Here is a 23,067-nt window from a genome sequence, read left to right on the forward strand (position 1 = left end):
TGGAGTGAAGTTGTGTGATTTGTTTTATTTTGTCTATTTAGTTTTTCTTCAGGTTTAAATGTGTAATAATGGTGGTTTATTAACTGTTTAATATCTGTGAAAGTACACAAATGTTTGAAAATGAAACAAAGCCGAAAGAAGTTACAAACGTAACTTCTCGGGATCCTCCAAAAAGTCCACTGAAAAAATCTCAGTAAATGACTACCATTTTACTGAGATTATATTTCATTCCATATCATCTCATTTTATTTAATTTCATCCCAGTTGATTAATGTCTCAAATTAATCATCTTAATATCATTTCGTTTCATTTCATTTTACTCCATATTATCATTTTTCATATAAATATGAATATAAATTAAAAATAAGAAATGACTTAAAGGTATTCGTTACCAGGCAATAAAATATCTTAAAAAAAATTATTGCTACCTACCGTCTGATGCAAGTCGTCGTATGACAGCAACTTCACAGGAATATATAATTATATAGGATAGCGGGGGCTTATAATAAATACGATCTATCATCGGTAGATATACAAATGAAAATTTGTTAGGGCCTTCATTTCATCTTCAGTCGTAAACGCGTTTTATCTTAATAAAAGTGTAGAATAAATATACTTTACAGAATTAGTAGCTGTCTGTAACATTTGTATGAGAAAATCGGGTGTCTTAATAGTTAAAACAAGGCAACTTTCCCTAAAAAAAGTTAATTAAAACATTAAAACAACTGGCTGTATGTATAGTAACGCATTCCAGTGCCCTGAGCGATGCTATACAAACCGAATCTCGTCGAGGCCTGAATACCATTTCACTTGAGGCACCAAGCTATTTCGCGTATACAAAATTCAATCAATTATTATAGAGACGTGTAATGCAAATATGGTTCTATAGATTAAAATTTGAAAGGGTTAAATTTAATTAATCTATCTTGATTATTATTTTATAATACGTAATATCAAACGAATTTGAAGTCGTCGTGGCCTAAAGGATAAGACGTCCGGTGCATTCGTGTTGAAGCGATGCAACGGTGTTCGAGTCCCGCAGGCGGGTACCAATTATTCTAATGAAATAAGCACTTAAAAAATGTTCACGATTGACTTTCACGGTGAAGGAATAACATCGTGTTATAAAAATCAAACTCGCAAAATTATAATTTGCGCAATTACTGGTGGTAGGTAGTTCTTGTGAGTCCGCACGGGTAGGTACCACCGCCCTGCCTATTTCTGCCGTCAAGCAGTAATGCTTTTCGGTTTTAAGGGTGGGGTAGCCGTTGTAACTATACTTGAGACCTTAGAACTTTAATCTCAAGGTGGGTGGCGCGTTGTAGATGTCTATGGGCTCCAGTTATCACTTAACACCAGGTGGGCTGTGAAGCTCGTCTACCCATTTAAGCAAAAAAAATAATCTACATTCATTTTCACTAACATTTCAAACAACCGCTACATTTTGTAGTTTTAAAGAGAACTAGAGGTCCCGCAGTAGTCGAAATTCGACTATAATTAATTGGAATTGTAAGTTTGTACACTATTATGATTGTATTTTATACTTCTATAATCACAAATTTCGCCAAGACTACACTATAAAAAATATTAACAAAGACAAACAATATTTAATCACAATTTGACAACAGACGTCAAGAACAAAAGATTGACAATAAATAGTATGCATGCGTGTGTGCGTCAAATACATGGTATGTAGTGTGTGTAATGTTTTCTTTATTGATTTAATGTATCTTTTATGCTTTATTTTAAAAAAATATTAGCATTGTGCACTTCTTCTCTATATTCTCTATAAGTGTGGAAAATTTCATACTCCTCGGTCCGCGCAATTTTCGTAAAAAGGGATACAAAGTTTTTGCTTCACGTATTAATATATAGATACAGGAATATTCAATTCAAAACAAATATACAACAGAATTTCAAAAAGAATTTATTATGATAACGTTTACCAGACACGTCACCTTCTGAAACCCTTGACTTTGACACTTATAAATTGACGTCACTTATCTGTGCAGCACCTGCTTGAGACCAAACAATTGACAGCGCAATGTTCACTTGCCAAGCGAAATTCGACTTTATCACTTTTATTTTCAAACACAATAACCGGGCTGTGCCGCATCCGTACGGTTCAAAATCGCCCAACCAAAGGCTTGTGTTCACAAAACTTAAGCAAAGTTACGTAACGTGGTTTTATATATATTTTGTACTTAACTCACCCTTTCATTGAAGGGACAATATTTTGAAGCGATTCCCTGTCAGTCGAGCCCGTTGTAGGCCGGCTTGTTTACGGCTTAAAATTTGACGTGGCTGTTGTAAAGTTTGCGGAAATATTTTGTAAATAAATTTATATTATAATATGAAAGTTTCCGTTTTACGAAACACAATGGGGGTTGCAGCCAATTTGCGAACTCACAAACTTAATTTTATGAGGCAAATACGAATGGCAATTGTTTCGATAATAAACTTTTTAAATCGGCGGTGAGATTATTCAATCTGTTGTTTGGAGAGCACCGTTGCGAAGTATTAAAATTTTACTATCGGAAAATGCTTTTTTCTGTTTACCTATCTATACTATCTCTACTAATATATAAATCTACAGTGGATTTTACGGATGTTCCGTTATAACTACTGAACCATGCATCCGATTGACTTGAAACTTGGTATCCATGTAGAAAATACATGTACTTAATGGATAGGCTAATATTTATATGAGTGTTGGACTCCCTGCACCAGTTGCGGGGGCGCTAATGATGAGAATCGTTGTGGGGGCGCTAATGATAATAATAATATTGTAATACTTATCGCTTAATATGTAATAATGTAAATTTTAAATGTCCAGCGAAGCGGGCGGGTACAGCTAGTGTAACAATATATTTATTATTTAAAAAATCTTGTGTTTTAGATTACCGAAAAGAAATACTTTCCACAAAATTCTTATTATTATTTACGCTAACTAGTCTAGGTAGGGCAACGTGACCATGATCTAATTTTATGCCAAAAATTTAAGAAACCACAAAAAGTTTTTAATAAAATATTTACCGATAAAGGTTTCAACAAATATTTTTTTAAGGATTTCCCTCATGAACTTCCCACTGATTTTGACGATTCAACAAAACAACACTTCGAATGCTATCAACCTAAGTCTTACACCAAACAATGTTACTGACACATTCAGACAAGATCACCCCTTTTCCAAATAGGTATTGAAACGATTCCAAATGATGCAAAAGCAAAGAAAGCATATTTTGCGACGCCACAGGGAGTCCATTTTGTTTTTTGAAGTTGAATTCGTTTGTCGTAAACCGATTCTAAAATTACTCGTGTGCATTAAAAGTATATATTTTTTGGTTTAATTGGAAGACGGCTTTACTGTGTATCTGATTTTAAGTTTTACCAGAATCCATTGAAATTTGTAAGCCCATGCTAGTAGATACCATCACTCTGTTAATTTCAGGTGCAAAGTAGTAATGCGTTTCAGTTTGAAATGTAAAGCAACCGTAAAATACAATTGAGATTACGACCTCAAGTCTCATTTAAAGTGATGCCTATGAATTCCATTTTCACTTTACACCTGGTAGGCTGTGACCTCATTACGTTTTAAAAACAATAAAAAACCAAAGAGACAAGATCTCTATTGGAGTCAATCAAGTTTCTATTGGATTGGAACAACGGCTACCCCCGGTTGCTCTAAATATTATCAATGGTTTGGACGATGCTATCGTTTAATTATTAAAATTATTCAGATACCTTGATCCTGCGTTTATTATTTTGAATAATTTTCGAGGTTTCAAATATTCTATACACACAAACGAATTGCCAGACATCAAGATAATGTTAGTTCTTAGACTCTGGTTTGCCCAATATTCAAACGTCGACAGATAATTATTGTGTCGTCCATCCCTGATATCCAGTCTTACCAGATTAGCTTTTAAAATATTTTTAGTTATATATATGAAGAATATCTAAGATAGTACTAAAAAGTCTGTTTAGAAAAATGAAATAAAAAGCATTTTTATTGTTTTGTACTCTCAACACCAACAGCAGTCGGGGTCCAATAATGCTTCGTGTAAACTTTGTCCCAGAAAACGTATCTTTTGACGAATATATCTTTTTTCATTTTCAATTTGGCGCCGATTTCCAAATAATTTTGTTCCTTCTCATTGTATTCCAGCCATTTGACGTTCATCAGTAAACTTTCGAACGCAGTGGGGTCGCTGAAAATTGAAATTCAAGATATTTATTAACATCATAATATTTATTGCGTCTGGGCGTTCTACGTAAACTTAAATGAGATAATTTTTTGAGAGGATTTGTTTTGATTACGGCACTTGAAGTTAATGTTTGTTCATAAAACTAATCAGAGTCTCGTAGTCTAATCTTGTTCTACAGCATCAATCGTCAAGTTTTTAATAGCAAAATGTTGTAAGTCGTGTTTAAAAAATCAAATTTTCACTTACTCATATTTTACAAAATCAGTCCACATAGTCGTCAGCCTGTCTCTCGTATCCATGTCTTTAGGTTTGGTAACGTGATCGAAGAAATCCAAAACATAGGCCGTTTGGTCTCTGTGACTAGCACCTTTCACTCGATCCATGTAATAATGCTTCATGTTCAATTTACCGACGTAAGTAAATTCGTACAAATATACCGGCTTATCAGATTTCCGAGCGTGGAGCTTCGCCGATTTCATTATAGAATATTTGAACATTGAATCGGAAAAATAATCAATGTAAGCCTGGAGCGATTCGTGAGTTATTTTCTCGGATTTAAAGTAATATTTTAGGACGTCCTTAATGAAATCATCTCTTGATTTTTCGTTTTCGAACTTCAAGTCCGCTGGTAGGAAATCAGCGAAGTTCTCATTCATCTTATCCCTCCAATCGCCGAACTTGATTGTGCGACTGATGCCCTCCATGTTTGCAAAGCCTGTTATGATTGGGATTTTCTTGTAGTCACCACTGTTGATGATGTCAAGAGGAGATTGAGTGATAATGGGCTCTAAGCCTTCTATTTCCGTCTCGATGCACGGAGCAAATCCAAAAGTACTGTTGGTTAGATAGAAATTTTTGCTTTTTGACGCCAAGTCAATAATGGGAGCATTAATGAGGAAATCGTTCAGATCCTTGAGGCTTCCAGTATCGTTGAAGCCGATCGAAATAGCAATATTTCTAGCTGTAGTAATAGGATGTCTGTTAATTGCAAAAGGGGCAAGAGCTGAACCACTTTCTAAAATCAATTTATGAACCAATCCATCGGTGGCTTTGGACAGCATTAGCAATTCAGCCATAGTAGCTCCAACGCTGTACCCACCAAGTGTTACTCTGTTAGGATCGCCACCAAATTTCTTGATATTTTTATTGATCCATTTCAGAGCCGCTATTTGATCTCTGAGGCCGGCGTTTCCTGGAATATCCTCAGTTCCAAGACAAGCAAAGCCGATTGCTCCGACTCTGTAATTAAAACTTATAGCGATTACGTCGTGCCTTGCCAAGTAATTATATTTTGCCATGTTGCCACTGCCACCAGCGAATGCTCCGCTGTGTACGTAAACCATTACTGGAACTAAATTATTTTCGTTTGCTATTTCAGGAACCAGTAGATTCATAGTCAGACATTCCTCCTCTCCGTGCAACATGACCTCATCGTCTGGGTCATCTGTCAAATAGACTTGTTCGCACACACTGCTCAGTGAGTTGGCTTCCTTCACACCTTCCCATGGTTCCGCAGGTAATGGCGACTGAAAATAAATATATAAATCAGGAATATTACTTTTACGAGTTTGAAAATGGCTTTTAAATGTATCGCGAGCACGAATTTGTATAATCGTGACTGATTGTTATCGTATGGATTTGTATTGTATGCGTTTTAAGATTTGATTATCCGTTAGCCATGGATAACAATTTTTTTTATTGCAGAAAGGCATCCATTTCTCCGTCTAATTATGTTCACAGATTACCGGAGTCTATAGGTACCGTGACGTCACTGTCGTCTTAAGACATGACGATAAGATGACAGCTATATTAACAATAAAATTGTGATCACCTTACGCACTGTCCATCGAACAAGCCTGATTGCTTAACAATAAAACTTTGTAATTTTAGTCCATGGACTACTCTTTATAGCCAATCCAAAGACTTTAACTATGCACAGATATTTCGAAACTATATTTTTATAATATCCAAATTTATAAAGAAATATTTTGTATTGTGATTATTTTATTGATTATGAAAATAATAATTAATCAATATCTTAATCAATTAGCGGTGGTAGGGGGTATTATAGACAAGAGACGGAGCTATGCGTTTGGTTTAAAAAATATATTAAATTTTATTATAAAATGTAAACTTCGGAATCATGTCACAAGTTGGTAGGACTTAAATTAAGACTATATTGGTAGGTACGCCCTGTCGTAAGACGCAAGGCTGGTAGCGGTTTGAATGCTAGGACAGAGGTTAAACGATACAGTGGAGTGGAGAGGATAAAGCTTTCATGTTTTATTGGCAGTGGCAATATTCAATGCAAATGACTGCTGGTAGGACGTCTTGTGAGTCTGCACGGGTAGGTACCACCACCCTGCCTATTTCTGCCGTGAAGCAGTAATGCGTTTCGGTTTGAAGGATGGGGCAGCCGTTGTAACTATACTTGAGACCTTAGAACTTATATCTCAAGGTGAGTGGCGCATTTACGTTGTAGATGTCTATGGGCTCCAGTAACCACTTAACACCAGGTGGGCTGTGAGCTCGTCCACCCATCTGAGCAATAAAAATAAAATCTTTGGACGAACTTTTAGCGTAAAACACAACCCTTTTTCCGGATAGGTTAGTCGACTAGTGTAGGCATTTGCAAACGCTAAACGCAATTGCTAAACGTCATGTAAAAAGTAATAATTAAACTAACCGATAATAGCATAGTTAGGCTTTTTTTGCTCCATGCCCAGTGTTTTCATACAAAAATTAAGGTCACTATGTCTATACATTAAAAAATGTGGTGTCTCCATCGGCATTTCAGTTGTCATGTTTACGGGATTTGGTAAAACACTATATAGTTTGCATGTGATCATGCTTATTAAGGGAAAACAAAATTTAGTGTAATAGTTGGCGTTTTTTTTTTATTGATTTTTTATTGCCTTTGTAGGCAGACGAGCGTACGGCCCACCTGATGGTAAGTGGTTACCGTCGCCCATGTACTTCAGCAATGCCAGGAGCAGAGCCAAGCCGCTGCCCACCGAAATTAATTAAATTGAGTTACCTTAAACTTGTCTTTTCCTTTAGGCACAGTAGCGTATGGCACACCGTAGAACTCATAGTAATCTCCATTCCAATATTTCTTTCCGCTAACCGCACCATCGTTTAAGACCACAATTCGATTCTCCTCCTCCTCATCAGCAAAAACTTTCACAAAAAATACGACAAGCAATAAATAACGTAACATTCTTTCGTCTTTTTCATTACATTTAATTGTGTATCTAAATTTACTGGAACGATGATAATGATTGATAACATTGATAATAACGGACCTAATGATCGGTGACCACGTTGTAAACCGGGTCATTGATAAGGAGTTATGTAATCCGTATGCGTTGAGTGTTCGCGGAAATGACGTTAAAGTGTGCCGAGTAAAAATAGCAACACTGTTGGTGGGGGCAATGGCAGTAGTGGAGACGTGACATAATAAAAAAGACGGTAGTCCGAAAAAACGGCAGAAAAGCGGTGTATTATGTTTGAGCACATAGCTAAAGATTGTACAAGTGGAGTTACAAATAAAGCAATACAGAATTAAGTGAACTACTGCGATCTGTGTGTTATTTCTTGACTGTTGGAAGCGGAGTCCTACTATAGTGAAGTTGTGTAGTCACGTAATACACCATAATTTTTCGATAGATAGGGTCCGGCCCATTATGACCATTCGCTATTATACGAGATGATCCCTATGCTCCAGGGATCATCACAGGGCTTGAGTGTATCTACGATGAAACACGATTTGGCTCATGTCCAGTCTAGAACGATTAAGTTATCGCATTTACGAGCGGCACGGTTAATTAACTAAGAGAACCGTACTGCCAAATGGTCAAATCATGCATATAATATAAACATAAAGTCAGAATATCCGTAGTAGAGACGCAGTGCAAAATATATTATCATATGATATTCTTTGCGGGCACATTTCTTGTGTCCGGTGTACGAGTGTTTTGTGAGACATTTATAGCGTGCGACATATCGGATTCGGACGATCGCCGTCTTGTCAGATCCCCCAGATCCGCTCTCGGTGTTTTTAGGCTGTTCAAGCACTGATTACCGTCCGAAGTCGTCGATTACGACGAAGAGTTCGGCGAGCTAACCCATAGGCACAAGCCACAGACTTTCTCGCCTGGTCTTCTCAATTGGTCGCAGTTCCAATCCGCTGGTAGATTATGTCAAGCACTGCTAGCACCAGTGTTAGCACATTCTCTCAGGTTGAGCCCCGTGAGCTCACCTACCAGTAATAGCGTAGCTGGAATAGCCCCTTAGGCTACCAACGAACAGGTTAGCAAAAAAAAATCTTCATGTCGGTCAAATGCTTACCCAGATGGCTTCAACTAGAAAGCTACATGCCTATTGAAGCAATTTAAACAATATATAAATGTCAAACAAGTCGAAATTACTGAAAAAAGAAACAAAATTACCAGCATACTTTCGTATTCGTAAACAGACTCAATTTGACATAAAAATAATAATCTTATTTACATTTATTAGTTTGAATGATCATGAAGTACCTTCTACCGCAAAGTCTACGTAGATCTGTAATACATTTTTGAAATTATCATCTATATGTAATCTATAATTTGTAATTTGTTTTTATTTGGCAGTAGAGCATCCAAATCATTTTTCACCAGGTAAGTAAGCTAAACCTATCAAAAAAAGAAGAATTTTTTGCTATTTAAAAACATCGTATTCATATCGTATGGTATAAAATTCGTGGCAATGCCTCTTTATGCTTCATATATTCGGTTTAGTAAGTTCCCATGTAGAGCCGCGCGTAAAATACGCAATACTAACGCCGGCTCTTCTTGAATATTGTTTGTGTTTCGGTTTGTTTTTCATAACTGTAAATGTAATAATTCATTTTAACTTTACGAAATTCAATTCGCTTATCTTGTGCTTCATTAGAGAGTCGGAAGAGAGGTCGATCGAAGAAGACATGGAGTGTGTGAATGACGATATGAGAGAGAGAGGAATGAGTGTTGAGCTGATAGAAGATAATGGCAGAGAAAAATTAGCTGTGCCGATCCCACCTAGTGGGATAAGCTGAAGAAAAAGAAAAGAAGAACCTTGTGTTTCACTGTGGAAACATGTTTTGATAAGAAGGTCAGTCATCGAGCTAGGGCATCGACATACATACGTATAGAGTATCATTTTTAACTATTAATAATTCATTTAATACTGAGCTAGTAAATTTTCAGTATTGCATTGCACATAATATATAATAAAAGATTCGCAGGACAACCATGGTAACCAACTTAGCCCAAGGAACTGCGATGTTAAAGTGGTAGTGGGCGGGGTACATTGCTCGTAGAACAGACGGCCACTGGAGCCGAAAAGTTCTCGAGTGGCGCCCGCATACTGTAAGACGTAAAGTAGGAGGACCGTGGTGGACCGACAACCTATTGAGGTTCACGGGAATCCTCTGGTTGCAGGCAGCGTGGGACCAGTCTCTGTGACGAGACTTGGGGGTGGCCTATGTCTAGCAGTGGACGTCTGTGGGTTGAAGAATAGATAGACATAGATATTCAGCATATTTTCACGGTATAACATAATTTATATTTTCCGTGATCAACGATCTATGCAGGGTATTTGGCAAAAGCTGGATGAGGATCCGAGGATCATGCTGAGTGGTGTGCAATTGGAGAGGCCTATGTGCAACAGTGGACTGCTTTAGGCTGATGATGATGATGTTTTTCCTGTGACCACCGATACCCTAAATGCATAGTTTTTACACTGCACTTATAGGTCAGATTGTGGTACCACTCATGTTTACAATACGTTAAGCCATCATTGGATATCCTAGTATCGAAAACCAGAGCCTATTGATAATAAAACTCAAGCATTTATTTAACACGAATAAAAGCTAATTTTCGCTAAACCCACGCTGAAACAAACTTTCAAAAGTTTATATCTAACTAAAAGGATTTCGACACCGACCACTTTCAATAAACATTTCACGAGTCGAAATAAAAAAATATATAATTTCTCCTACCTAATTCTTGGTAGCCTCCTTGGTAGGTGAGCTCACGGGGTCAGCGTTGCTAACATTAGCCCTAGCAAGAGCAGTTCTTCACAGAATCTACCACCGGATCGGAATCGCGACCAACTGACATGATTCGGCGCGAAACCCAGTGGATTGTGTTTATGAGAATCCGAGAAGACTTGAACCAGAACAATGGTTTATATGTATGACGGCGTTAACGATATTACTGTTTAGCACGTGCAATAGGAGTGACTCACACAAGCCAGGTGCGCCGGCCGTGTCGTTCGACTCATAAACAACAGGTGCAACAGAAGTGACTCATAAATAAGCCAGCTGCGCCGGCCAGTATAAAAAGGCGGTACGTGGCTCGCAATGGACATTCGTTGGACTGCGCTTGCCTGGTGCACTTACTATACCCTTGTTACGTTGTGTGATTCAGTGACTGTTGTACGTACTGGTTAAAGTTGGACAAGTGTTAAAGTGAATTGTTAAGATAACATATTGTTGATTAAATCAGGAATCAAAGGTGACTTCGTTTAACTTGGTGTTCAACAAGATAATATCTACCCTCAAGCCTACATCAGAAGTGAGATCAGGACTCTACTCTCACTGGCGTGACGTGTTTGAACATGTTCGAAGTACAGCAAAAAAAACATGATGCAGATCAGAATACTAGTAGTGGTACGCCACAAGAGCGTGAATGCAGCATACGTAAGTCGTGTAATAACGTCTCTGTTACCTCGATGGAAGATCTGAGCCACGAAGAAATCGTCACATCTTACGTTCTGGCTCATGTTGCCCAGTTGACTCTCGACTTATCACATGGCATTTACTAGCGGAAATACAACACGTAACAAGCTATTGCAAGAAATTAAGGCAAGTGCAAATCTCAAGTGAAACTTCGATCGCAATAATGGATCTGTCATGACGAGTGGGTAGTTCCGACACGAATCGTTTTTAAGCCAATGACTACTGCTAGAGTTACATGGCACTAGTACAGTAAACCAGGACATGAGACTGTGAATTGTCGCTGAAATTTTAGAATCTACTCGATTCAATACCAATAACACTACACGTTCGATGACTTCGGGCTCCAGCAAGCAAGCAAACAAGAAAGCAAGCAAGTTTCCGTGGGGAAGAAAAATTGACACATCTGAAGTCGTCGTGACCTGTAAGATAAGACGTCCGGTGCGTTCGTGTCTGGCGATGCGGCAGTGTTCGGGTTCCGCTGGCGGATGCAGGTTTTTCCGGTGAAGTGCGTGCTTGTGCGTGCTTGACAAGTGTTCGCGGTTGGCTTCCTCAGTGTGGGAGTAACATCGTGTAAGAGAGGTGGAACCCGTAAAATTGTAGTTTGCGTGGTGGCTGGTAAGATTTGTTGCGGTAAGAAGTTTGCATGGTGGTAAAATGTCTTGTGAGTCTGCACAGGTAGCCGGAGGTGAGACTTCCGCGGTCGCGGCCCACCCAGTCCGCGAGAACCGGGCAGATCGCCTCGACGGTACGGAGGCCGGCTGACGGGTCCGCCAAACGACGAGACCACGCCTCCAGCACGGACTGCCGATATTGGAGCCCCCGCGCTCCGGCTGCACTTGCGCTAGGGCGCGCCGCCTCGTAGGAGACTGTGAGGTATCATTGAATAACTGCGATCGCGCGCTGCCGGCGTCGCAGCGCGGCGACGTTCTCGTGGGTAAGGACGTGGCACCAGACGGGTGCTCCGTATAGTGCCATCGACCGCACGGGTACCATCACCCTGCCTATTTCTGCCGTGAAGCAGTGGTGTATTTCCGTTTGAAGGGTGGGGCAGCGGTTGTAACTATACTGAGACCTTAGAACTTCTATCTCAAGGTGTGTGGTGCGTTTACGCTGTGGATGTCTATGGGTTCCAGTAACCACTTAACACAAGGTGGGCTGTGAGCTCGTCCACACATTAATACGAAGAGCATAATCAAACGAAATTAGATACGAAGTTTAAAGGGCCGTTTAAAGTAGTTGAAGTATTGGATGGTGTCGATTTAATTTTGACTCTCACACATTCGCTTAAGGCTCGAGCTACTACTTGCCTCACAAAAATACAGCCTGCAAAACCTGAACAACCTCCTCATCCGTGGGCGCCCGGCTCTCGCCTGCAAATCGGCTGTTACGTGTGCGGTGATGCGAGCCATGTAGCTTCTGGGTGTTCCATGCGCTACAAGAAGAAAAACGACACTGCTCCAGGTGCTGTGGCAGGTCCAACCAGAGACGTCAACGTGTGTTCCAGAACTTCAGTGTGTTACAGATAAGTGGTTTTGGCTCACCCTTTATGTTCCATTCAGGGTCAGAATGTAGTCTTATAAAACAAAGCCATAGTAATTTATTCAATGGTAAGCGGTTTCATGAACAAGTCACCGTAGTCACCCTAGACACGTCCTTACGGATCCATCAGATCCAATAACTCTTGCATTAGATACCTTCAGCTCTAACACTAGGAGCAGGCTGAGGAACCCCAGTAATCGTACTCGTCGAACTCTACAAAGAGGTCGACGTGCAACCTAACCCATGCATCAGCCCACTGAGTTTCTCGCCGGATCTTCTCAGTGGGTCGCGATTCCGATCCGGTAGTAGATTCATTCGCGAAGCGATTGCTCTTGAGTTGTTAGGTCTCCTGCGGAGGCGCTCGGGCAGTTGTTAGCAAATCCCACCCCTCTTGGCTGAGCCTTTGCTCGCCCACCCGTCCTGGTGAAGCGGGAAAGGCCTCCGGGCCACCAGTAATCTTTCAATCATCTGCAGTTTTGGAAAACGATAGGTATAAGTTGAGACGTGTAAATGGTTCTAGTGTACAAAGTTCTCCATGAAAACTTACGCGAAGTACCTCGAGGCCCGTCAGGCCTACTAGAAATTTCTGAAAATTATAGTGACGATGACGTGACGGCGTACACAGATGGGTTAAGTAATCTTGTTCATGAAACTGATCTTAATGATGACGACTCTATCACTGACAATAGAAGCGACATTTTTGTCCGCAAATAGCGATACAGCAAACATAGTCTGTGGGTAGTGATACAATGTCTGTAAGCTCAGGCACCTCAGGTGCAGGTGTTGGAAATGTAGAAAACGATGGTCGGTCTCGCACTATTTCTGAAGAAATTCCGTATAAATGTTCTGGTTTAAAAAAAAAAAAAAAAAAAGAGAATTGTATGTGGCTAGAGAGATGTTAATCCGGACTAGCAAAAAAAAAAGAGAAAAAAAAAAAAAAAAAGTGTGAAGTCATTGAAGGGTCTGTCCGGTCCAATGGCTGGCTATAGGGATTTTCATCCAGATTAGCCACAACAATTAGCTACAGGGATTGCGATTCGGTCTAGCATTATCCGGTCCAGTTCGAAAAACTGAAGGGATAACAATTCCGGTCTAAGTTAAAAGGGACATACTTACATACCTGAAGAGTTTTAAATGAACTGGCCCAGGTATGTAAGCAGTCTGAAGGTTATTTATAGCCAGTATAGGATTTTCTGAAGAATTATGTGAACCGAACCGTACTAGATTATTAATATCATAGACCACGTTTTAAGTTGCATCCGTTAATGTCAGGATGAACGAACACGTTTGTTGGTCACAGACATACCATAAGAATACGCGCACGAGGACGAGCGCACGTCAGTATGGCCGTGACGGCGTTAACGATATTACTGTTTAGCACGTGCAATAGGAGTGACTCACACAAGCCAGGTGCGCCGGCCGTGTCGTTCGACTCATAAACAACAGGTGCAACAGAAGTGACTCATAAATAAGCCAGCTGCGCCGGCCAGTATAAAAAGGCGGTACGTGGCTCGCAATGGACATTCGTTGGACTGCGCTTGCCTGGTGCACTTACTATACCCTTGTTACGTTGTGTGATTCAGTGACTGTTGTACGTACTGGTTAAAGTTGGACAAGTGTTAAAGTGAATTGTTAAGATAACATATTGTTGATTAAATCAGGAATCAAAGGTGACTTCGTTTAACTTGGTGTTCAACAAAATAATGTCTACCCTCAAGCTTACATGTATATAAAAATGAATTATCTGTTGAAATCTAGAGAAGGTTTAAAAGGTAGATAAATATGAAAATGCTCGGAATTAAATTTTGTTTTTCCTTTGATGTGCCACCCCCCCCCCCCCCCCCCTTTTGTTTGTTTTAATTTTATTTTATATCAAAGTTTAGGTATTTTATTTATCGATTGAGGCACTACGAAGTCTGCCGGGTCAGCTAGTTTGTTTATATTTTTCCATGCGAGATCTTCATTCATTCAAGCTGCGCTGGTATCTAACTATAAAGTTTTCCAACGAACACCGAACCGTCCGGGTAAAATTTTATTACACACGAAATGCTTTGTGGCAACCAGTGAGAGCGTTCGTGTGTTCAACTAAGTTTATGGGTTTGCACAGTAAATAGGTTTATGTAGCGTTGTACAAGCTTTGTGCGGGCTCCAAATGAGATTATGCACGGTCACAGAGCAGACAATGTGTGAGGTGCATCGCCTAATCCTTTGTTGCTTCTGAAAAGTGCGCAATGCGGAGTTTCTTTTTGTTTAATAGCTGTAAACGAACTGTAACATTTTTTTTAACGCTGGGTTATCCATTTAAGGATACCCGGTTGAGGAGAGTAATGAACCGGGTTATGTCGGACTCCGGCGCCTCCTGAGTGTAAGAAAGGGAGAAGAGAAGGACCGAGGTCCTTCACCTGTGATGAATGCCTGAATCCCACTAATAAATTTTTCGCAGATAAGTTTGCAAGCATATACATAAATACGTTCCGAATTATAACATTTCATCGCTCTATCGAGCAATTTCGCCCGCATCGTGGAAGATCTTCCCTGTCTCCTTCACTCCAAAGTCGGCATCTTGATCTTAAGTTATTGGAGTTTACTCCTTTAGAATCGATTTACATATATAGGCCCGGGGTATGAAAATTATGGGGACCAAAATCGTACTAGCATGTCACACGAAATGCGTTATGCGCCTGATTGGCTCCTGATTGCGTGATGCGTGCGCGCGCCAATCAGGAGCCAACGCGCGGCCGCGTTATCGCAGGTGACGCCGGGCTGCTGCGCCGGCAGTCCGCCACAAAGCCTCGTACTGATCGCGCGTTTCTCTCATTATTGTATTTTCATATATTTGTTAGTCGTTTGTTTTGTGTCTCGTTAATTTGTTAATAATCTGTAGTGTATCGTGTTGTCGTAATATAGAACTATTTCTCGTATTGTTTCGTTTAATTTTTTATATCCAGTAAACTCCAGTCGTGCGTCGGAGCGGACACACACACTTTTTTTCTTATAGACAGTTTGTGGTTGGGGCAGCTTGGTTATGAACGGCATTGCAGACGTTTTTCTACCAAGGCAGGAGATGAGACGACTCACCGTTTACGACTCTTTTAAGCCTAGTTTGGAGTTTTCATTCCATAGTTGGACGCTACTTGCAAAAAGATCTCTATGGATGAAACACGGATGATCTGTGCTCTAGTGACAAATAGTCATGATAAAAAAATATGGTAGGATCATGTCAAACAATTTCACAGAGGACTGAACATGAAACACATGATTTATTAATTCTCACTATGGACACTTTAAAAAGTTTCAAAGAAACAGCATGATCGGAATTAATGATAACCCCAATTACCCTTTTTATGCTTGCGATAAGACGGAAGTAGACCGTATTTAGGAGTACAGACATCAGCCCGGGTTATCTTCTCTAGATCAGACCTTAGTAGAATATAAGCCAGTATTTGTCCAGACGTAAACTACCGCTGTGGCCAATTTGTGTTCTCAACATTTTAGAAGCAAACTTGACTTTAGCTTCCATGTATGTTATTGAACACTCTTGAAATACCGACCTCAGAACTTCAATGCTGTTCGAAGCTGGATCTTTCTGGAGAATACGCTTTATAATTAGGACGCTGCGAAGAAATGACTTTTTTTATTGCTTAGATGGATAGACGAGCTCACAGCCCACCTGGTGTTAAGTGGTTACTGGAGCCCATAGACATCTACAAAGGAAATGCGCCACCCACCTTGAGATATAAGTTCTAAGATCTCAGTATAGTTACAACGGCTACCCTACCCTTCAGACCGAAACGCATTACTGCTTCACGGCAGAAATAGGCAGGGCGGTGGTGCCTACCCGCGCGGACTCACAAGAGGTCCTACCACCAGTAAAATATGCTTCTTTTTATATTAATTTAATTTCTCATCTGTCAGCATAATCTATGTACCCGCGATAACTTTCACTTAGGCATTTTCTTGTGTGTTCGTACAAACAGTTTATTATTCACGTGACTTACGCATAAAACGAGTCTTGAATGTGACGCGTCAATGTTTTAAATACGCAGCGCGATAGTAAATATTGTTAAGATTAATTAATTTGCGTGTTGCCCGAGAAAACAAACACAAAAGCTTATACGAAAAATCGATTTCGAACTCACGTCAATTTATTTTTATTTAGAGATATCCATTTCTATGCCATTCGTTCTCACCATATACGTTACCTTAATATTATCATTGCACGTATTACACAATAAAACAACGCAGTGAACAATCACCACATATTTAATTACTAGCGACCCTCCCTCGCTTCGCTTCGGAAACATTAAATTTTATTAATGATAGGCGAAGCCCGCCATATTGCGCGTGGTACGACAATAACTGCGGGTGACGCCGCGGGCGAATCTAGTCTAAAAAGTAGCCTAAGTTACTCCTTATATCATCAACTACCTATTAGTGAAAGTTTCATCAAAATCGGTTCAGCCGTTCCAGAGATTTAGCCGGAACAAACAGACAGACAGACAAAAATAGTAAAAAATGTTATTTTGGTGTATGTGCCGTATATAATATATGTTACATATGCATGTATTAAAAGGCGGTTATTTAAGTACTACAAACAGACACTCTAATTTTATTTACATGTATAGATTTACACAATTTTATTAACATTCAGATTCCGGTACACATTTGCCAGTTTTCGTGTTCCGGACATTAGGCCGGTCGCAGAAGCACTGTGGTACGTCGCATGGGCCCACGTGGTCAACGAAATCGTGGACTTCGGGATTCTCACAGTCCGGCTCGGCCATTTGAGGGCAATACAGAACTGAATGTTCACCTTTCGGGCATTTTCCTGTAAAACAAACCAAGTTTTTGGTTAATGTTAATGTTACTTTCGTACAAATGTCTCGATACTTCAGGAACTCGGCATCAAGCAGCGTCTATTTGCTATAGTACATTCTCGAATGGGGGACTTCTTCGGACACGTTTCGCGACGAGATGGCCGGTCCATAGAACGTCTCGTTGTACAGGGAAGCGTTGATTGTACAAGACCGCGCGGGAGGCCACCAATGCGGTGGACCGACCAAATTGAAACTGCAGTGGGAGGTCCCATAAATGAGTGCAGTAGAATGGCCTCGAGCAGGGAGAGGTGGCGCGACATCGTGAGACGCATCAAGTCTGCCCCTTCCAACACTACATGACGATCACGACCACTCTGTCAAGAGTGACACGATTGAGAAGAAGAAGAATGTTACGGGCGTACGGATAAGCATTTTAGCAATATATATATATATATTTTTTTTTTTTTTTTTATTGCTTAAGTGGGTGGACGAGCTCACAGCCCATCTGGTGTTAAGTGGTTACTGGAGTCCATAGACATCCACAACGTAAATGCGCCACCCACCTTGAGATATAAGTTCTAAGGCCTCAAGTATAGTTACATATGTGTACATAAATCTGTGTAACAATAACAGGACTAGCTTAGCCAAGATTTGAGCCCCGTGAATTCCTCATTACTTAAATAAGGCGTATAAAAATCGTCGAAATTGGAATAAATTATTCGCCGTATATAAATGGAAAACATAATAATTAACTCGTTTTTTATTGCTTAAATGGGTGGACGAGCTCACAGCCCACGTGGTTTTAAGTGGTTACTGGAGCCCATAGACCTCTACAACGTAAATGTGGCACCCACCTTGAAATATAAGTTCTAAGGTCTCAATTTTTACAGTACAACGGCTGGTCCGCCCTTCAAACCGAAACGCATTACTGCTTCACGGCAGAAATAGGCGGGGTGGTGGTATCTACCCGTGCGAACTCACATGAGGTCCTACCACCAGTAAAAACTCAGCATTCAAACTCAGTAACTCAGCATTAACCCTTATCTTTATCGTCATACCAAGTTTTCCGACTGCAATGTAGGTCACATATTTTTTAAATTTTTTTATTGCTTAGATGGGTGGGTGGACGAGCTCACAACCCACCTGGTGTTAAGTGGTTACTGGAGCCCATAGCCATCTACAACGTAAATGCGGCACCCACCTTGAGATATAAGTTCTAAGATCTCAGTATAGTTACAACGGCTGCCCCACCCTTCAGACCGAAACGCATTACTGCTTCACGGCAGAAATAGGCAGGGCGGTGGCACCTACCCGCGCGGACTCACAAGTGGTCCTACCACCAGTAATTGACAAATTATAATTTTGCGGGTTTCATTTTTATTACACGATGTTATTCCTTCACCGTGGAAGTCAATCGTGAACATTTGTTGAGTACGTAATTCATTAGAAAAATTGGTACCCGCCTGCGGGATTCGAACACCGGTGCATCGCTCAACACGAATGCACCGGACGTCTTATCCCTTAGGCCACAACGACACATTGCAGTCAAAGTGTTAAACTAAGACACAAAATTCACTTACTCGTTGGAAAATGTTGCCCGGTGACGTAACCGACAGCTGCCACAACAAACAACAATACAATAAAACTTTTCATTGTCAACGTTCTCTTTCACAATGCAAGAACTAATGATGGATATAAAGAAAAAAAATTGCTTTATATACTAACAGCAGGGGATTAACAAAAACCCTCGTAAACCATGCAGCGCGTGTTACATACACATAAAACAAAAGAGATAAATGTTTGGAGCGTTGTTAACAAAAAAACGTGTCTTTATATAAGTGTTTTTTTTTTATTGCCATTGTAGGCAGACGAGCATACGGCCCACCTGATGGTAAGTGATCACCGTCACTCATGGACGTCAGCAATGCCAGGGGCAGAGCCAAGCCGCTGCCTACTATTTTTGACCAACATTTCCACTTTGAGACTGATACAAGATTCACGTCTCAATTTCAGGTGTAGAACTGGTTTTCTGGTTTTCAATTAAGAAGTAAGTTTTTCGTAGCAGAAATAAGCAGCGTGACCTTGAAACATGCTCTGCCCTAGTAGTAAGCTAATAACATTACATTTATTGTAAAGTAACATCTTTCAATATTCAATCAATTTGATGGGTAAGACGGAATAGCTACGTTCCATATAGTCTTATGTAGTCCTAATACTAACGTTGTTACAAAATACATTACATTGTTTTTGCTCATAGATTTAGTGTTACGATAGTTCTACGAAGTGTATTTTTTGTTCGTAAGAATTCCTTAATGTTATCTTAATCTATATTTCTTTGTACCTTCATAGGCTACCACTGTCTTGGCGTGAGGTGGTAAAACTGTGAAGTAAGCTATGACAAGTATATCTTTTTTAATAAAGATTCGAAAAAAAAAAAAAAAAAAAAATGAAAACGAAAAATTAAATAAGCTTCACTCTGTTTGTATAGAATACTCTATTGATGTTTCGACTAATGTATGCGTTATAGTTTTCCTTGTAAAGTGACGATTGTTTATGACTTCTTGCGCATTTTAATTGTATTGTACAAAATTAATTAAATTTCAATAATAGGGGATTCCTACGAGTTCTCTTTCCTAAAGTAATATTATTTTAATGAAATTTATTCCTGTGCATTTATTTTATACTAATTATTTATTATTTAACATAATCATTTTTATTAAATACTTTAAGCCAATAATTTAGAAGACGGGAACAAATGTTTTATACAATGTTTGGTTCTCAGTCAGTTTTTCAACTCAGGGATTATGATTTCTAAATTGTTTTCAAGTATTTTTTTGTTTTTTCAGCAAACTCGAAGGTTGTAATGTATTTATCAAAGAAGTTCGAATTGATGGCTGAAAACAAAAACAAATGCAAACTTTCGTCAAACTTGTTGGTCAATTAATTGGTCGCAATGCTTATAATTTAATTGTCGTTGTAATTATTATTATCGTCGTGCATATTTTTACAATATTTAGTTTGGGTATCGCTCCGATAAGGTTATTTTTTCTATTTACAAAACAAAAACTACGGGGTTCTATTGATGTACTTTGTGCGCCTTTGATAAAGGATTTTTTTTGCTCTTAATTTGAATTTATTGTAACTTTTCAGCAAGAAGTTATAATTTTATTGTATCCAAACCAGAAATGCTGTTCTAAGCTATTAATAGAACTTTAAATTATGCATTTAGTTTACAAATTAGTTCATTCTTTCCGACTCTTTAGGCATTGTGATTTGCTGATATTGTAATAACTGATATTTAATATTTAAAAAAATAAAACAAATTGAATTTACGACAGATTTAATTTTGGTAGTAGATAAAAACGTTTACCTATACCTATAGATTTAATTTAATGACAACAATATTTTTTGTAATTTTAATGAAACAGACACGTTATTGTCGCATGCTAATTAATAAATTAACAACCTTGATATAGCGTGAAACATACATAATATTTTTGTATTTAAAAACGTATAACTATAAAAAGAAATACAAATTGAGAGAAGGCTGTTCCTTTTAGTCGTAATTCATAGTTATGGCGTTGTCGAATTCAAACTAAACTATGCACTTAATAACTGGTGGCGCGCATTTTTTTCCTCATCTATTCGCTGGTAGCCTAAGGGCTTATTCTAGATACGCGTGGACGGGTCAGTGAGCTCACGGGCTCAACTTAAGAGACTTTACAAACCTAGCCATAGCAAGAGCAGTGCTTCGTAGAATCTACCACCGGATCTGATTTGCGACCCACTAAGAAGAACCGGTGAGAAACTCCGTAGGCTGTGCCTATGGGTTAGTGACCGGATGGGGACCGGCGCTTGAGGGGCCTAAAGCACCGAGAGTGATTCCCCGGATCCCAGGGATCAGCAAACACACCGTCGTCGCCTTAGTCGGATATGTAATTAGCGACTGTCACGATATGCGGGTTTTAGTGTCGCGTCGCTTTGTCGAAGTAGCGTTCTGATGTTACCTTATGATACCTACGTATCGGTTATAAACTTAGATTGACTTGAAGATCGACATTTCTCACGTACTACGGTGCTCCGACGGCTATCCTGCAGAAACGGGATTAGAGAGAGTTTATGTGCGTACGGGCTGCTCGAGCGAACCACACTTGCATTCGAAGGTTCAGCCAGCCGTTATGCTAGACAGCCTCAAGACTTCGACCTCATGTCTCAAAGTAAGAGTCAGCGTTAACATAGTTAAATAACAAATAGTGATGATGATGATTCATCCGACCGATTTCGGCCATGGCGACCACTTTGACTCCTATCCGTCGATTTGGCGCTCGTGCGCTCGAAGATGGCTTATATAGCCTATCTTTGCGGCAAAACTCCTTGCGCATTGAGGGCACGTAAGCACGCCGTTCTCATAATTATAGGTTATGGCAGCAGGTGGGCGGGCCTTCAACTGGTCGCGTTTGTAATCAAGGTCAGCTTTACGCTGATCCTCGAACTCGCGTACTTTGCTGTTCACCATCCTGCGCCATTCTGGCCGCTGTGCTGCCAAGCGCTCCCATTGAGAGGGCTCTATATCACATCTCTTCATGTGTCGTTTCACGACATCCTTGTACCGCAGGAGTTGTCCGCCATGCTTTCGCTTGCCATCCTGCAATTCAGGGAAGAAGATGCGCTTCGCCACTCTTTCCTCCGTCATGCGTGATACATGACCGCACCATCGAAGCTGCCGACGCATTAAATAGGTCTCAATGCCACCAACATTGGCACGTCGCAAGACTTCGGTACAAATAGTAATTGTAGTCTAAAAACTTAAAAAAATACATACATAGATATTCTCTTTGTCAATACCTCTAAAATGTGTTTAGTGTATATTGCAAGCGAGAATAAGCAATAAAATAAGACGTGACGATTATGAAGTCGATTCCATTTGAAAATGAACGAATAAGAGATTTTCCTGATTCCGCCATCTTTATTGACATAGCTTGTTTTTAACCTATAACTTACTTAGTATTCTTATTTCATCCTTAACTTAGTACCTATTCTTGATGTTATCGAGTTTTCTGTTTCAGTTAATAATTTATTTTAACATACATACATTAGCGTATCAGTTAGTATTAGGTATAATAGTAATATTTCGTTTCGCTTCAAACAGTACAGATCTTCTAACAATAATCTAGATTATATCTGAAACAAAGGGTATTTCTCGGAAAAACCTCAATACTGAAGACGCAGTCCAAAAATAAATCAGTATGTTAGTTTTATCAACCCTATTATTTACATTTTTATAGCTCACGGCCTGTCTTGAATTACCATAGTTATAACAATGTGAATACCGGCGTCCATATTTAGACATGAGTTTTGAGTCATTTGTATAATATTAATATAAAGTCTATGACAGTCTTCAAATTGGAACGCATGACTGTGAAGTGAGTCTCTGTATTCAACTACTTGCAGTTTGGACGTAAGAAGAAAAATGCCGAGGTTTTATTTTTTTTGTATTTGACCGGATATTTTCAAGAAGCACACTGTATGAATATCAATAGAACACGCACTTACATTCAAGACTATGTATGTAACAAAATGCATGTGACTAGGAGATGTATGGAAATGGCAGCGCAAGGTAGAGGGGGAAGAGGTCGACCGAAGAAGACATGGATGGAGTGTGTGAATGACGATATGAGAGAGAGAAGAGTGAGTGTTGAGATGACGGCTGGTAGAAGAGAATGGAATAGGAAAATTCGCT

At 39.6% G+C, this 23,067-nt stretch overlaps 1 protein-coding gene and 2 long non-coding RNA genes across 3 annotated transcripts; 1 reads left to right on the forward strand and 2 right to left on the reverse strand.

Moving 5' to 3' along the window:
* Window positions 1-3,982: 3,982 nt before the first annotated feature.
* LOC101746653 (carboxylic ester hydrolase) lies at window positions 3,983-7,782 on the reverse strand. The gene is made up of 3 exons (XM_004923328.5): window positions 7,246-7,782; window positions 4,455-5,734; window positions 3,983-4,211 (listed from the first exon to the last, which is right to left on the reverse strand). The coding sequence occupies exons 1-3, from the start codon at window positions 7,546-7,548 to the stop codon at window positions 4,010-4,012; spliced, it is 1,785 nt and encodes a 594-aa protein (XP_004923385.5). The 5' UTR covers window positions 7,549-7,782; the 3' UTR covers window positions 3,983-4,009.
* A 2,654-nt stretch (window positions 7,783-10,436) lies between these two features.
* On the forward strand, window positions 10,437-12,664 carry LOC134201381 (uncharacterized). The gene is made up of 2 exons (XR_009976647.1): window positions 10,437-11,844; window positions 12,433-12,664. It is a non-coding gene; the product is annotated as an uncharacterized LOC134201381 (long non-coding RNA).
* A 4,426-nt stretch (window positions 12,665-17,090) lies between these two features.
* LOC101746512 (uncharacterized) lies at window positions 17,091-19,161 on the reverse strand. Its single transcript, XR_209624.4, has 2 exons — window positions 18,908-19,161; window positions 17,091-17,338 (listed from the first exon to the last, which is right to left on the reverse strand). It is a non-coding gene; the product is annotated as an uncharacterized LOC101746512 (long non-coding RNA).
* Window positions 19,162-23,067: the final 3,906 nt, after the last annotated feature.

Source organism: Bombyx mori, chromosome 25 (assembly GCF_030269925.1).
Source record: "Bombyx mori chromosome 25, ASM3026992v2".
Taxonomy (NCBI): domain Eukaryota; kingdom Metazoa; phylum Arthropoda; class Insecta; order Lepidoptera; family Bombycidae; genus Bombyx; species Bombyx mori.

Coding starts and splice junctions, on each gene's coding strand:
- LOC101746653 (XM_004923328.5), bottom strand. CDS start 7,548: ATGACCCGGTTTACAACGTGGTCACCGATCATTAGGTCCGTTATTATC. Junction 5,735..7,245: donor AAGGAAAAGACAAGTTTAAG/GTAACTCAATTT, acceptor ATTTATTTTCAG/TCGCCATTACCTGCGGAACC. Junction 4,212..4,454: donor ACTGATTTTGTAAAATATGA/GTAAGTGAAAAT, acceptor TTCAATTTTCAG/CGACCCCACTGCGTTCGAAA.